A 17,542-nucleotide genomic window follows, 5' to 3' on the forward strand; every position below is an offset into this window, starting at 1 on the left:
ATCATAGCAGAGGAGGCAGCAAAATATCCAGAGTGGCCGACGATGGGATAAACTGGATTAGGTGCAATGCGGCTGCGGCGGAGCAGCGTTCAGTCAGCTTTCTGAGGGCGAGCGAAGGTTATAAATATGTGCATATTCAACCGGCGTGGAGTGGATGAGTTCGGGAGTTAGACACTGAGACTCTCCAGCAGAGGAGAACTGCAAGTACAGTATTGATTATTATATAATCAATTATCCAATAAATATTCTCACGATTGATCAGTTATTTGAAGAAGCTGTAATTATCGTCTCTTTTGCCGTTTGGGCTCAGACGAACCCCAAAACAAGCTAACAGAGGCACAGCTCTGACGTTATTACTTCAAAACGCTGTTGTGGCTTAACACTTTTAGCAAACAGAGTGACGGAGGTCACTGGTTCTGTCCTAAAGCTGATGGCTGACTGACCCTTAAAGCGATGACGCCAGTAAAGATGGGTAACAGAATAACACCGTCCGACCAGGGTGCGGATCTTCCTCTCCAGACGTCAACTCTCTGCAAACGGCCGCGCGCTCGCACGTGCTGTGACGTCGACTGTGCGAACGAGGAAATGAAGCGGCGCGTCGGGGTTTGTTGAAGAAAAGCTGCCAGCGAGCAGGCGACGTTCATCTCTCTCGACTCGGAGTGAACAAGCTCCTTAGTGGTAGTAGAAGAAGTTTACTAACTCCTTAGTTTACACTAAACCTGCTCTCTGGGATACCCCCAGCCCCCCACCCCCGGTTTGAGGGTAATGGAGGTCTGAGTGGCTCGGTTGGTTGAACTCATCTGTTTCCTATCACACTGGAACAGGTCTAAGCTCTGGTCAGTGTCTACACAAACACACACACCCAACCACATACAGTCATTGATCAGCCCAGGCAGACTTGCAGATGTAGAGGATTTGTTACAGTAAACGATGCAGTATCCGTCATTCGAGCTTATTTTTCATAAAGGGATTCATCTCTCTTTTTCATTCTCTCTCTCTTTCCTGACGCCCTTTTTGTTCTGTCTTCCCCTCGTCCTTCTTATGTTCCCTGCCCTTCTTCTGTGCTTCTTGCTTCTCCTTTTTCTTCTTTTTTCTCTTCCTCTTTTCCCCTTGCTCCCTATTTTCCAAGTCTTTTCCATTCCTCCTGTTCCTTTTCTCTCCTTGCCTCTCTCTCTTCCTGTTTTCCTTCTCTTGCCAGTCTTTCTCTCTTTTACACGCCCGATCTCTCTCGGTCCGTCTCCCTCTCTCCCTGCTCATTCACTCTATTCCTCTATCATCCGTGCAGTTCCATTCATGCAGATTAGTGCCAGCGATATCACTATGTGACAGCATGCTGGGAACTCCTGCAGTAGTCTCTGATATCATGCTCTCTCACACACACACACACACACACACACACACACACACACACACACACACACACACACACACACACACACACACACACACACACACACACACACACACACACACACACACACACTGCTGACAAAGTCAGAGTGCCAATGTGTACGTGTTAGGTAGTGAGTGAGTTACAAATGAAGGGAAACAGAAGAAGAACTAGATCGTTGACTTTAAATGTTCTTTAAAGGAATACCTTACATACATGGCCAAATGTATGTGGACAGTCAAACATTACACCCACATGTCACAGCTGAACATCTCATTCCTAAACCGTGGGCATAAGAGTGCAGCTATAACAGCCTTCACTATTCTGAACTCAGGCTTTCCTCCAGTTGTTGAACCTGATCTGCTCCTGTTCAGCCAAAAGAGCATTAGTGAGGCCCGACACTGATGTTGGGTGAGAAGGCCTGGCTTGCATTTGCCATGCAAGCCAGGCCTTCTCACCCAACATCCATGGAGAAATAGTTTTCCAACGGTTTGGTGTGGAAGAACTTGACTGGCCTTCACAGAGCCCCGTCCTCAACCCCATCCAACACCTTTGGGATGAACTGGAACGCCAAGTTCCCGTTCTTCCAGTTCCGGTTTTCCCACCAAACCACTATTTCTCCATGGAACTAGTTTTGTGTTTGGGCGCATTGTCGTGTTGAAACAGGGAAGGGTCTTTACCAAACGCTCAGAAGGGGTCTAGACCAAACCACGAAAAACAGTCCCAGACCAAAAGTACAACCGTGAACCGTCCACATAATTTTGCCCCTGCAGTACAACGTATTGACGTCGGTGAGTGGTGATCAGAAGCAGGGTTACCACCAGATGAACCACATGACAAAGTGCATCTGTACGCAGTGTCCCTAACAGTCTATTGTAGGACTAATAACTGTCATGACGAACAACTGATGGGATGCTGCGGTTGACTAACTGAACTGGTTCACGGCAGCAATTCAGCAGCCGAGGCCAACTGACAATTTACAGACCAGCAGTCCTAAGGAGAGGAAATGGGACTGTTGCAGTAGATGGGTCTTGACGATGTCAGGACCGATCCTCTAGGTTGATGTCAGAGGGGTTTGGGGAAGAATTGCCAATTTATAAAAAATAAAAAATAAAAATAAAAAAACAAGGTGGGATGAAAGGTAGCTACAGTGAAAGGTTGAGGTCAAACACGAGAGCCTGGAAAAAGGCAAAAGAAGGAGGAAAAAAGGGTAGAATTAAGCTAATTAAGACAAAGAGTGGGAGAAGCTGCCACAGAGAGAGCGAGCTAATAGAAAGGATGGAGAGATGAAGGAATGAAAATAAAAATGAGAGACGGTGAGAGATTGACCTTGAGGAAAAAACAGGGGAAGACAATTGACTTTTGAAAACGTTCTAGTGCCTAATTACTGGTGATTAGAATATTTGTGCAAATGCATTGGCAGAAAACAGTCTCATGTCTCGTCAGAGGAGCTTATTTAAAATGGAAATGAGAGACAGAAACAGAAATTTCAGAGATTCTGTGCTGTTTGCATTTTTTTTTTTTTTTTTTTGGGTGGTTTAGGTATGAAAGAGTCAAAGTAAAGTATTTATTTACTGCAGGTATGTAACTAAATTTTAAGAATGCCTTGGACTCCTGGTTTTCAAGCTTTCAACCAAATCAAAGGGGTTCCGTTTTTTTTTTTATCTAAAAATTGTCTTTTACTCTAACTTTTACCTTATGTCCAACTTTGCCTTCACAAACAAGATTTATTTTATGTCTACCTTTTATTTTATCCGCAGCTGTTATTTTCAGTCATTTCGAATTCACAGCTTTGGGTCTATTGAGTTGACCGATTACATTCAGTTACGTGGTCCGTGCCCGATTGCGTTTGGTCCAATTTCTCCCCGTTGTATCATCTTTCCTCAGGTACTACGCTATCTGCTGCCAGCCACTGGTCTACCGGAACAAAATGACTCCAATGCGAGTGGCTCTGATGATCGGCGGCTGCTGGGTCATTCCCACCTTCATCTCTTTCCTGCCCATCATGCAGGGCTGGAACAGCATTGGCATCGACCACCTGGTAAGTAGTGTGGTGTCAATGTTTCTGTGAGTGTGTGTGTGTGTGTGTGTGTGTGTGTGTGTGTGTGTGTGTGTGTGTGTGTGTGTGTGTGTGTGTGTGTGTGTGTGTGTATGCACCAGGAGAAAGGCTTCATTTTGGAGCCTGAGATGGTTTTATATGGAGATGGAGCCAAAAATATTTTACAACTTCCGGGGACATGCAAGTTTATAAATTACTGGAGGGAAGAAAAAGAAAGATCAGAAAAATAAAAAGTTGAACAAAATGTGTTTTACATAAACATGAACAATTGGTGTCCACATGCACTGAGTCAGAAATTATAGTCCTGAGGAGCATCGTTTACAAGAAGGAGGAAAAGCTTTATGTGTTGCCACGGAAACAACATCAACATATCATACACACAGACGGGGGGGGGGCAGGGTCACTGACACCGCAAAAATGGAGTCAAGCTGTTTCTTTATTTCACTCTGAAAATGTAAAGTAGGTTAGCCAGCGCTGCAAGTGTGTTGTTTGCGCAATGAGGTTTGTTTAATGCCAGAGGAGATGCAAGCGAGAATACAGAACAAGGCATCTGAGCCACATAGTACAAGAGGATACATAACTCGGTGACAATTTTCACATCTGGTGGCCTTCCTCACTGGATAGAGTTGCTCAATTGTAACTCAATCCAGCAAGAATGGAAAGAAAAATACACAATTCATTTCAGGTTTTTTTTTCTGACTTTTACAAATGAAAACAATCCAGGGAGGGAAAAAAAAATCCCTCTTTACTTGAACTGCACGTAACTTACGTCCACAGTAAAGCCATAAGTTGTGGCAAGGGGGTCGCAAGATATTGCTTTGTCTCAAGCGGTCACATGTTGAGGACTGCGGACCTAGAATAAAAGCAACTGCTACTTCCGCCAGATCATGCTGAGTACAGAAAGCTCATATTACAGAACTAGAGAGGTAGAACGACCCTGCGGCAGATCTGTGACCTTTATCCTCTAATATAAAGCTGTAACTCGATCCAGTGAGAGCCAAACAAATGTCAAGGAAAATACAGGTAATTCTGGTGTCCCGTTTAAATCATGTCTGCATTTTTCTGTTCATACTAAGAAACTTGAGCAATCTTGTTTTTTTGGGGGTTTGGTTATTTTTTTTCAGACATATTTTATCATTTCAAAGAGCCGGAGAATTTACCGATGCTTTTGTGCCTTCACGACTAGATTACTGTGATTTATCACACTCTTTCCTTAGCCAAGGAGCCGTGGCTCTCCTGTAGACGGTTTAAAAAAGAATGCTGCAGTCCTGTGCTCCAACGAAGACAAAACACACCGAGCACATACTCTACTCCTCTGGTGGCCTCTCCCCATTGGCTGCCAGGGGAGTTTAAAAATTCAATATGAACTGTAGGTATTACCTACCAGCATCTACATGGTGAAACCCCTGAGTACATTTCTGATTCACTGTTCCCATATAATAACTTAGAGTCTATGAAACTGAAGGTAGACCGAGCATTTCCCATACTGGCCTCTAAGCTCTGCAATAAATCACCTCTCATTATTAGATCCATTATTGATCCAGCTCACTCAACGTTTTGTTAAAACTTCTCCAGACTCACTGATATTCCTCTCACTTTTTTAAACTGTTGATTTAGCTTTTTTTGTTACTCTACTTTTCATGTTTATTCAATTTTGTTGTTCCTATGTTTTTCACTATCTTCTGATAACCTGTCCTAAATGCTTTTATTTTGAAGCACACTGCAACTTTTGTTTTGAAAACTGCTACATAAATAAATCTTTACTTATTTTATTACAATATAGCGATGGGAGAAACGCTCTCAAAATTAAAAAAAGTGATATGAAATTGCTAAAACTCGTGAATATGTGCAGCATGTGATGAGTGGGAAACCATTCACCACATGTTTTATGCAAATTTGTGAATTCGAAGTTTGAGGGGATCAGTTGCTAAAGAAAGACGACGTGACCGTCCTGAATGAGAACGACAAAGCAAGGTGAAGTAGAGAGAGGAGGAGAGAGACAGGAGGACAGGAGGACAGGAGGACAGGCAAAGACAGACGACAGCTCGAGTGTGTGAGGAGGGCGATAGAGAGACTCCCCATCCGCTTAACCTCGCTCGACCCCCCTCCCGTCCACCTTTATCTGAACGCCAGCAAAAGTTTCTTCTGAGCTGACTATCAACACGACGACAAGCTGGCTCATTTTTTGGCAGCGGTCTCTTTCTAACACACACACACACACACACACACAGACGGCACAACAGCAGTCTAAAGTTAGCGCCGTGCAGCAGCAGCGGTGGCAGCGCCTCTCTGTGGGTCTAATTAGAGCTGTTGAATATTGTGAGTAACCAGCCGGCTCTGGCACAAACTGCGGCTCCAAACCCCGACAAAACCCCCAGAATTCAGGTGCCAGTGGAGACACACGCACAACTCACCCAGGTCCAGGTTCCTACTGGTTTTTTTTAATGGCCTGATTTTACATTTTCTATCTAGAATTGAGCAATATGATGATTTACACCATGAAGACTTAGAGACGACTATGGAGCTTAAGAAAGGTGAACCTGTGCTCATCCACCTTGTACGGAACAACATCCATCAAATTTTCCAGATATGGCTCCCAAGAAAAATGTAGGGTGTCTGTAATGACAGGTTTTTCTTTTTTCTTTTTTTTTCACATACATACGCTGGGTTTTTATCATTTCCTGTTTTCCTGTGGAAACACTGAACATTTTGCACCTAAGTATGTCAGCTCGTTAATGAAAACAACCTCAGGTTTACACACAGAGGAGTGCGGCCTTCATGGAGCGTTATGGATTGATCTCCGTTAATTATTCATCTCGTAGCCCTGGGCCGTAGTTTCCCAGTTTCACAGATAAAACCTGGAATGGGACTTCACTGTGATTAATGATGACGTGCAGAGCCTCCCTCTCCCTCGGGATCCGTCTTCCCCTTCTATTATACAGACTCATCTGAGGAGAGCCCGGGGGTTTTAAGTGGGCCGTTGTGAAGCCTGGGGGTTGTTTATGGTGTAGCAGGGCATGGTGTCCAGCGGTTCAACAGATTGTAATCTGTCCCCGATTTAATCTCTTTAACCAGATTGAGCAGAGGCGCCACAGTGATGGCAGCAACTCCACATCCTGTGTCTTCATGGTCAACAAGCCATACGCCCTCACCTGCTCTGTGGTGGCCTTCTACATCCCCCTGGTCCTCATGGTGCTGGCCTACCAGAGGATCTACGTCACGGCCCGTGCGCACGCCCTGCAGATCAGCATGTTGCAGCGGGCGGGAGGAGCGGGGACCAGCGCGCCGGGCACGTCTGGCGCCGGCGCCGGGGCCGGTACAACATCGGAATCTGCCGACCCTCAACGCAACCACCGTATGCGAACGGAAACGAAGGCAGCAAAGACTCTGTGCATCATTATGGGGTGTTTCTGCCTCTGCTGGGCACCGTTCTTTGTCACCAACGTGGTGGACCCCTTCATACACTACACAGTGCCAGACAAGCTGTGGGTGGCCTGCCTCTGGCTGGGCTACATCAACTCCATGCTGAACCCCATCCTCTACGCCTTCCTCAACAAGTCCTTCCGCCGTGCCTTCCTCATCATCCTGTGCTGTGGGAGGAAGAGGTACCGCAGGCCATCCATCCTGGGGTCCGGCACTCCCTGCCCAGCCACGCAGATCAACGGATCCACGCACGTACTCAAGTAAGTTCCCGTAATCATTTTGCTTGTGGAGTCTGGCTTCAAGTCCCTAATCATGAAACTGCGTTCCTTTCAAGAAATACAAAAGAAATTATATTAAGAGAGCAAAGGTATCCAGATACCTTGGGCGATGTTGTGTGATGATCCATAGCAGGTCCAGAATTTGAGTAGTCAAATCATGTTTTCGTGTGTGGTTTTTTTGTTGGAGATTTCTGTTAAAAAGGACATAAATGTATGTTGCTATGACATCAAGCTAATGGGGTAGAAGTAACACTAAGAACAAGGCTGTGATTTCAAAAATATTCTGAGGAAACCGCCTTAACTGTGTGGCGAAAAAGTCCTAATATGACTATTCATAATTTTATGATTAAAAAAAAAAAAAATCCCACTATGAATAAAGGAAAAACATTTTTAGAATGAGGTTATTATAATACCAAGGACTAGCCAAAATGTCACGTTACGACAGGAAGTTGCATCATTTGGTTCCATGACGCCCCCTTTACTGTGACTTAATTCTCATTGCAAAGACCTTCTCTCTTATCTCTCTTATGTACGTTCCCTTCCCAGTATCTTCGCTCTCGAATGCATGGTCTTGACTCATTACTCTCCGTACCTGTTATTGTGTCTAAACATAGAACACGTGTTTCACAGCGATAAGAGCATGACGCTTAACAGCAGTGGCCTGTCGCATAATTAATCTTCATTTTTTTGTTTTTCCCATCCTGTGTCCTTACGTCTGCATAGGACGATGTTATCACTTTTCAATGATGATGAATGTAGCACTGCAGCTTGTTTTTCATATCATGCTGGTTTATGCTGGGCGGGGTTAAATAACCATGCAGTTATGTGACCAGATATGCATGCGACATGTATGAATAATATGTATAGGGTGACGAAAGAATTTCCCTACAGCTATTATAGGGATGTTGCAGTAACCTGTGAACCCACCAGGAATTTGAACAGCAGGACCTTTCTATTTTTTTGTGCCTTTTGCGCTACAGTGCCCTGCAAATGACACAAACTACGTGGTCCCATTTGTATACTAGAGACCAATAAACCAGTTAAGTGGAGTAAAGATTCAACGTAAATACTGGGTGAACAGCCTGCATACGGCACTAAATTCTATACTAAGATAATATTTCTTCTTTCACATCTGCTCTTCTGTGTCAGAGTACACGTCTCTTGTGCACTTGAAACTATGACCGGAACGGTGAGGTGCTAATTCTTTGCCAATTGGCTGAAACACATTAACATGTGACATTGCTGACCCCGGTGCAAAATATGCCATATATATGATTTTTCTATTCAAAAGCCACGTTAATAAATTTTTAATAATTTTTCTACCAAAAAAACAAAACAAAAAAACCGTCTGCCCCAACTTTCCAGAGGTCTGTTTGGCATGTTGGTTCTAGACGGTTGTTTCCTGTATCCTCATGTTGAACCCAATCAGTCCTGCCACAGTCATATTTTTACAAAGTTGTAACTAGGAACTAGTTTGTGGTTATCTGGCTAAAACATGCAAAACACTAGTATAGTCAGCGGAGAGCAAACCGGTACAACCACAGTCCCTTGCAACTAGTTACTGCACTGCCTTGACCAATTTTATAGACAAAGACTTTTGAAATCGCATTAAGATATCTTGGACTTTCTAGCCACTTTAAGTATCTCCTCATCCTCTGTAGCGTAAGTTTATCTCTGTGACAGTTTGATTCATTGCCCTTCCCTGGTTGTGTGGAATCTGAATTTCTGCTATTGCCCCGCTCTTACGATTTCCAGCAGTTCTTTTCTAAGATCTTCTGCCTGTGAGAAAGAGAAGATAATCTACAATTATATCATTTATGTAAGTAGAGACTGGAGGCAGCTTTCCATAGCTGGAGGCCGTTCAAATGTTGGGACAATCCTCTTATTCTGAGCAAACACAGTTTCCTCGTTGTTCAGGAATTAAGCAGGGTCCGACCGTCTGAGTGACTATTTTTAGATCAATTTAAAGAGTGGAACCGCTGTTGGACAACTTTAGCGGACACAAATGTTCCTGTATGTTCAGTCTCTGCTTCCTGTGATGCTGACACTGCATGTAACGCAGGTTTTCCCAGCAAAGCTCAACCAGTCCTCCAACCTAAACAACCATACACGGAGGTGGCTTGTCGCTACCAGCGGTCTCCTGTGTCAAAGTCCTGTTTTTTTGTTTTGTTTTTTTTTGCAAAGGTGTTTTACTTTTTCATCCAGGGAACTTGATGAACGTTAGAAAATTACCTAATGTCCCTTCAATTCAGTTTGAAATTAATCATGTTAAGAAGGAACAGTGACTTCTAGACATGATATTCAGGCTTTTCAGAACTTCATCATTGTCGTCACACACTGAGACATCACTGAAACAGGATGTTATTCACGTTTCAAATTATCTTTCCTTTTTTATATAATGGCTTAATATCGGCCAGAAATGACAGATTTAGTTATTGTAGAACTCGCACTTCTACAACATGCAGGATTATTTGGTCCAACAGGAACTGGAAATATATATGTTTATATTTGTGGTTCTGACTAGAGAAGACATAATTATCTGAAGGAATTGTTCTTAGACAGAAAGAAAAAATAAGGCCATATATAAAACACTACACGGTTTCACCTCTTCCTCACCTCTTCATCCTCATGCACCACTGACGTCGCAGGTCCTCGAGACTTGTATCTGAGCTCCAGAAGCAGTTTGTTTGACTGATTTGACACGGTGCAGAAAACCATATGGGACCGCGCCCGCTAGCTGCTGTAACATCGAGGCAGCACATTTCATTTTCCCTCAAAATGATGTTGACATCCTGAGACATTATGGAGCTGGAGCTCATTGTAAACAATCAGTGTGTTTGTAACAACACAGAAGCCCTGATCAACGAATGTCCATTCTGTCAACGGTACAGGCAACATTTTCATTCCCTCTGCCATGTTTCTGGGAGCCGTCCAGAGAGTGTTTACTGAGGACTGAAAAATACAGAAATTACAATTATTCAGCACTAAAATCAAATGAGGACATATTAAATGTTTTCTATTTAACATGGTTTTGCATTAACAAATATATTTTCTTTTTGTTTGCCAAAAATATTGTTATTGTTAATATTATGTGGATTAATATTAAGTTTTGTGAGCTGATCCTAATAATAAGGGGGAAAAAAAGTAGCATAGGTAGTCCTCCAGGTGCAAGTTCAGGAGGCTCATCTAGGTTTTCCTTAAAAAAATGTAGTAGGAAAACGTGAGCTCAAATCGTGTAAAAGACCAGAATCTCAATGATAAAATAAACAATGTCGTGGCAGCAATTGGTAAAGAGCAGTTCACGTTTCAACAGTGTAAGCTTCTCGGATTGGGGCTAATATTGGAACACAGTTTCTTCTGAACGTGTCACATGAAATACGTGCACCAACTCAAATAAGGTATCCAGGCACTACTGCTCCTGTTTGGAAATAGTTTAAACCTCCGCCAAAGTAGAATATATACAGTTTAACCGGGCACTTTACCTGGTATATTAATAACATCAACTGTAGGCAAAGTTAGAAACAAGGTGGATGAGCACAGGTACAGATTCAGAGTCATATTTTTTATCAGTCCTATTATTTGAACTCTCCTGTGTTTCTTTATCAATGTGTGGCTGCGAGCTTTTTATTGATATAATAAATCACGGAGTACAAATAGTTCAGTCTTGTGGCAGTTTCGATCAAAATAAAATGAAATCTGAGTAGCCATTCAGAATTCAGCCTTGCAGAACTGCAGCGTCGATGAAGCTCTTTGCAAGGGAATAAGTGGAAGGCACTAGTGACGATCAGGATCCCCCACTGACAGATATTCATTCTACCCACTGCCAACCAATTAGCTACAGTGCTTATTACGCATTTTCCATAAGCTCTTGCTTTGTACAAGACAGGAGTTACGCACTACATATTTCCCTGAAAACGGTCTCATTATTCCTCCTAGTGTGCTCTTGATAGGGACTCCGCAGGGCGCTGACACCCCTGGCCCTCGGAGTTTTTTGCGGCTGTACACCGGAAGACACGCATTGGTCTCCTTTGGTCTCCCTGGAGAGCCAGAAAACTGGACATGTGGGCTGTTCAAAAGCTCAAAAAGATGCTCTTCACGTCATCAGGTCCGTCAGCTGGTGGATGTTTATAGCCTTGCCCCGGACACTCCTTCACGTAGCAGATTGGTGCAGTGCATGACAACACTGGCGTTAGAGGTTCATGAGGTTAGGAGTCTTCTCTGCTTCCCTTTGGCCCCCATGTCTCTCTGATGTCCTGGATAACATTTAAAAAAACATCTAAAATAAAAAGTGTGGGTACATATTGCAGTTTTATCACCATATTACACGATAGCTTAACTCTGACCTAATTTGCTCCACTGGAAGACATCGACTTCTATTGACTTGCTTGGTCACGCTGTGGTGCACGGTAATTCTTTCTGAGGATACTGTTACTAGGGCAACAGAGGAGAGGATGATGTGAAAACAAGACGAAGTGTCTACAGACGTGCTAGCAGCTCTGTGAGGCTGTGTGGGAACGGTGACGCTTCTAAATGCTAACAGCAGCATGCTAACAGTGGCAATGCAGACATGCTGATGTCTAGCATCGGTGATGTTTACCATGTTCACGTTTAGTGTGTTAGCATCCTGCTAATAACAAGAAACACGAGGTAGAGCTTAGACTGATGGGAATGTCATCAGTTATTTGGTCATGAGCTGAAGTATTGGACCGGGTCAACTTTAGACCTGATGATGGCACTGGGTGAAAAATTAGGGGTTTACCAAAGCTATTACGATTCGTCCTGAAGGGGACATGAATGTCTGTTCACAATGTCACGGCAATGCATCTCGGAGTTGTTGAGACATCTCACTCAAAACCGCAAGTGTGAACCTTGTGGTGCACTAGAGGTAAAGTGAGTGAAGGACAAAGTAAGTAGGATTCACGAATTTGGTGCCAATTCATGTTGTAGATGTGGAGCTTGACACCTATTAAAAAAAAAAAAAAAAAAACCCTACTGTATACAAGTACATCAGAATTAAGAAAGTCACACAATACTTCTCCAATATATCACAGTTTATGCGCCAAAATGTTTAGGTATCTACTGTATCTTGCCTTTATCAGGCTGGTGTATGAGGTTGTTTCCAGTGTCTGAATATAGCATTGACTAGTTAGTAATGTGACTTTACAAAATGATAAATACATTTTTCTAAAAACATGCACATTTTACCTATCCATTCATTATGTAAGTTTTTACAAAATACAATATTTATAGTCATATAAATCACATCTGTTAAGTTTCCATAACTAATTCTATACTTTTTCAGCCATATTTTTCAAAATACATTGTAATCGTACCTCTTTTATATTTTAACAATATTGAACTCCTTGGTATAACATTAAAAAATGTGTAACAAGTGTTACGTGTGACTTCCTGGTGACATTTATTTGTCGCTGAAGAGACAGGATGCAGCAGATGCACAAAAACACAAAGTGTTCCAAACAGCAAATTAGTTTTCCGTCAGCAAAATTCTCCTGCACAATCCAACCCGTTGAAACAGAGGACCTGAAGGTGTTGTGAATTTTAATTTTTTTATTTAGCGGTTTAGTTAGAATGGAAATAAATTTAGCCACAAGCCTTCCTCCTCACTGTGCTGAGTTCATTCAAATCAGTTTTTACCATTTCGTCCATTCAGCTGATAGGCTTTGACGGCTGAAACAGGAATTACTGAGCTGACCAGATTGTGGCAATCAGCTGTCAGTTTGTTGTATTTGTTGTCTCCATTAATGGCTGTTGTGGTCACATCAGGCAGTGTGGACTAGGACGTCCTTTTAAATATTTTTTTAATTGTTTCTGAAATATTTAGACACAATCAGGACACATCCTGCATGCCAGCAATTTTATTTCTTTTTTTCCTTGGAAAAATCATACCTGGCAATTATTGTTCAGAAAAACACAGCAGATTTCGTAAATTTGATAAGGTTAAAGCTCTGTTGTAAGCATAATGTAACACTTTAAATGTTTTTGCATATATCTGTGGACTGTGAGCAATTCAACCAAAGAGCTCAGATTCTTTATTGTTTAATCTGAATAGTTTTAAAAGCCCTAGAAAAGTAGTACCTACTATTTACTATTTCACTTTTTTTTTTAAAAGCAAAGATTGAGGAAAGCTAAGCAAAAATGAACATAAGTTGTATTGCAGAAATATGTTTCATTATTTTTAATCATCTAGTGACCCCCTATACCCCCCAGGTTCTATCACGTCATGGGGGGGGGGCAGTGTTGCCAACTTACCGTCTTTTGCCCGTAGATTTACCGACTTTTCAGACCACTTTATCAACTTTTCTTCACAAAAGCACCTAGCGACAAATCTAGCGACTTTCTGGACAAACCTTACCTACTTTCCGTAGTAGAGAGTTGCCAGTGTTGCCCCTCCGCGGGCACAACTCTATGAATCTCACTCAAGTGACCGCACGGCAGCTGACACAGATGTGAATAATCTTCTAACTTTCTCTCTGAGTGATCGTTTTACAAGTAATTATAGCTGAAACCACAGCACAGCCGTTGTCTTCACCTTATGTGTCTGGTGATTCTGTCAGACGACGTTGTGGTTATAGAATTAGGATTTCAGCAGAGCAGAGCAGCAGTTTGGAAACGGCCTGGAAGAGACTGTTGGTTAGCATGTGGTCTTAATCGGCCGTGCTTCAGTCACTGTTTCATACTACTCCATTGTCTGACAACAGAAACAGAAAAACGTGTAAATCAGAACCGCTTTTCTGGGAATTCAGATGTATCAAAACACTGTATATGTGAGCACAGAGAGTAGGAGAGAAACTGACACAAGGCAGAGCGCAAATGTGACGCGATTACGTCCTAAATATCAGTGTATTACATCATCAAGCGACATTTAGCAACTCTACGAGCAGGCTGTAGCTACTTTCCGTCGAAAGTAGTCGTCTACAACGTTTCCACAGCAGTTTTCAGCTACGTCCTCTATTTTGCACGTTAACCATACACGGTCCAGCCATGTAGAAGGTTTTCACCTAGTCTGGTTCACTGATGGATTCAGAGCCCATACAAACGAGAGAGAGAGAGTTTCATAAGAATCCGCGGATAAGATTGGTTCTGCAGCTTTCTGGACCAGGTAAGAGCGTAGCATAGAGTTATGAGAATGTTAGATATGAGAACATTAAGGATTCTGTCCAGGTCAGAGATTGAAACAAAAAGTCAGATCTGAAGAAAAAAGAAAAAGAAAATATAGAATTTTTGTTACGGCATTAGTGATGGTCTGTGTGAGTTACTAATTCAGGACCCTGGACCGAACTCCTCAGACGCTAATTAAGATCAGACAGACAGCTGCAATCTGAGATTAACACGTCTGAGACACTTGAAGAAACTGAAGCGGTCGGTGCAGACACACCAGCCAGAGTAATGTGTCTCTGGTGGGAAGGATGCGTTGATCCTGACACTGACGATGACTGAATCGATCTTCGTCATGCAGCAGGCGCCCCCCCCCCTAGTAATCAGTCTTTAACCTGTCTGACCTTTATTTGTCCAGGACGCACTTGCCCGCGTCCCGTTGCTCTGTTTATTCGCTCTTTGATTTCCAGTCTATTTGCTCTCTTTTTACTTGGTTGACAGTTGCTGGTGCTGCTTTTTTTTTTTTGTATATCCCGTTTCATATTTGAACTTTATCGCCTAATCATTCATAGACTTCTGTAGTTCTGGCCATCATTTCTATTAATTACAATTACATTTTACTCCCAATTTTAACTGCTGAAATCTGACTCCATTGGTGCAGAAATAAAAGCAGTCAGACATTCACACACGTTGTAAACAGTCCCCCAGTTCAGTCATATATAGCGAAGACACTAACTAAAGGTGAAACCAAAAAATGACTGTATGTGGGACTTCGGCTAGTCTGCAAAGTTGAATGCACCTTTACAAAGGGTGAAGATTCCAGACGATTGCCTCTTTCTTCTCCTCGAAATCATTTCAGGGGTGAGAACCAGGGGGTGGTCATTTCGGTGATATGGACCCAAAGTCCTAAAGAAATCTATGGCACAGCATTTCCCTGTTCACTGCATTTATCTTTATTTCGGTGCGTTGGCAGCATGAATGAAAAACCTTTCCTGAAGTACTGAGGTTGTACGTCTTCATCATAAAGTCACGGCAAGCTGAATGAATTAAAACCATCATACCCATCTCCACCCTTCCATCTTCTGCATTACAGCCATTTATTTGTATTTCTGGGATACAATGGAGCATATTTCAGCACGCATTAGGTGAAAGGCAGGTTGGCACGAATGGAAAACATTTTTCTTCTTAAAAAGTTTTGCTTTTAATTTTTTTTTTAGGGTTTAAGTCCAGAACTTGACACTGTGAGGTGCTTTCCAGCATGCCACCTGTTTTCTCACTGGAGAAGAAGGTTTAAATAATAAATAAAACGGGGACTTGAATTTCCTTTAAAACTGCTACTCACTGGAAAACAGTGCATCTTAGGTATGAAGGGCGAAAGCATAGAAGGGTTATCAACACCTTTGTCGGGATACGCTGCACTATTTGCCACCGTCGGCAGGCGTTGACAATTTTATCATATCTTTTCCCCAGATTGGCACATCCCGGCCACTGTAGTGTGATTAAATCTTACATTTGTACGTTGCATCTGGTGTGTGCTACAGCTGTCGAACGATCCTCCACAACATGGCAGGCTTGTGTTGTCTGTCACTATGCGGTCCAACCAACAAAGCCATCTAACAGTCTAATAATCCTGTCAAATCTTACTGCATTTCTCCTCACAACTTTCAGCCCGTTGATTTACACTGAAGGCTAATCCATCACTGCCTGGCATCAGTTTCCTAAAGGACATACACCAAAGTAAGGAAGTGATGCTACCCTTCCATGATGCCTTTAAACAGAGCAGCAGAGTTGGAGGTGCCTCGCTCAGGGGTAGTTACGGAAGACCAAACGAGCAAGTTTTTCACAGTCAGCCCTGCCTCCCATTGGGGAAATTAATGGGCACTGACCTGGTTTATATAACCTTTATCCCACCGTACATTACGGCAGGGCCATTCAGCCTGACAGAGGTAGTGGAGGGGGTTCAGCAATGGTGGGAAAACGACTAACAGCTCAGGTAATGGCTTTAAAAATGCCGAGGGTATGTCAGCTCGGCCTGAGACTGCTTCTTTGAGCGGTACGGTACAGGGAGACCTTAGGAGTGGGACTCGAGATGGGATTGATGCATGTCTGACTCACACATTGTGTTGACTTCAGGCTCTCGCTGTGCTCTGTCATTATCCAAGGGAAGGGACGGCCGGTATTTCTCCTCATTCATCTTCTACAAGTCGAACCGAAGGCTCACACCTGTTTGATCTCTCACCGTAGGGAACAGGGTGGACTTGGAAGTGACGCATCCGTGTGTGGGCAACCACGCGGGCACAAAAATACGACAACACGTATGTCACTCGATTTAACTAGCGCAACGGCTGTGCTAGAACATACATTACTGAGGCTCAGCTGCATGCTGGGTAATGGCCCAGTTATAGAACATTCACGCTCGCTCAGCTCACACAGATTGGGGTTTGTTCCGGTTTGACCCTCGCTGGCCTCTGTTTCGGAGCTCATAATTGGCTGTAGGAAGGTTGGTTTGTCCGCCCTCAGGGAAACGGTTGTGACTCACCTGTATGATCGACTTACTCTCCCACAAACGGTGATGAGGCCTAATGTCCGTTGCTCTTTGTACAGCTGTGAAAGCGACTGCAACGGCGAAAAATGAGATAAATGGCATCTGAAGAAAGAAACACACGTGTATTCTGAAAAGACTTCACAATTCAAGATAAAAAAGTAATTAAGGGGCTTCTCAGATGATAGCAGGTGACTTGTTTTCTTCGTCTACATGCAGATGAGGCAGTGCTGAACTTCAATACTCTGTCCTGAGCATACGACTGGATTACTGACTTCATAAAAAGACGAAGATACATGAAAGCAAAACAGAAGCAATACAATTTGAACGAACCAATAACCAAACAGAAAATTAAACCTTAACACTGTTTAGCTCTGCACAAACGATGCCGTCAAACATCGTCAATTCAACAGTCGGTTATCACGAAGAAAAGTTAATTAAAATAGCTGGGCCTTAGCTTCCCACTTCACACCAGATAGGAATCAGCCCAGCATATCTGAGTCCAGGTGTCTACATTTTGTTGACAGAATTTGTTTTGAAATGTAAGTAAGGAAGTCAGACTGATTGTATCAGGAACTGAGGGAGCCCCGCTGGATAAACTCCTTTTTAAAAACTCCCATAGTTTTCCATCCCTGACTTTGCTCCCACTTTTGTATTTCAATTGCAGTGATTTTCTTAAATGCAGCCTAAAAAGTAGAGAGATCGATACACAGACACAAATGGATATGCAGTTA

The 17,542-nt window shown here is 42.9% G+C and overlaps 1 protein-coding gene across 1 annotated transcript in view; it reads left to right on the top strand.

Moving 5' to 3' along the window:
• htr4 (5-hydroxytryptamine receptor 4) overlaps positions 1 to 17,542 on the top strand; it is a 204,665-nt gene that overhangs the window by 149,297 nt on the left and 37,826 nt on the right. Inside the window, exons 4-5 of the mRNA XM_040120549.1 lie at positions 3,278 to 3,431; positions 6,525 to 7,132. Coding sequence (XP_039976483.1) covers positions 3,278 to 3,431; positions 6,525 to 7,132 — 762 coding nt within the window. The remainder of the gene's footprint in view (positions 1 to 3,277; positions 3,432 to 6,524; positions 7,133 to 17,542) is intronic.

The sequence above is a fragment of the Xiphias gladius genome, chromosome 23, assembly GCF_016859285.1.
Source record: "Xiphias gladius isolate SHS-SW01 ecotype Sanya breed wild chromosome 23, ASM1685928v1, whole genome shotgun sequence".
Taxonomy (NCBI): domain Eukaryota; kingdom Metazoa; phylum Chordata; class Actinopteri; order Istiophoriformes; family Xiphiidae; genus Xiphias; species Xiphias gladius.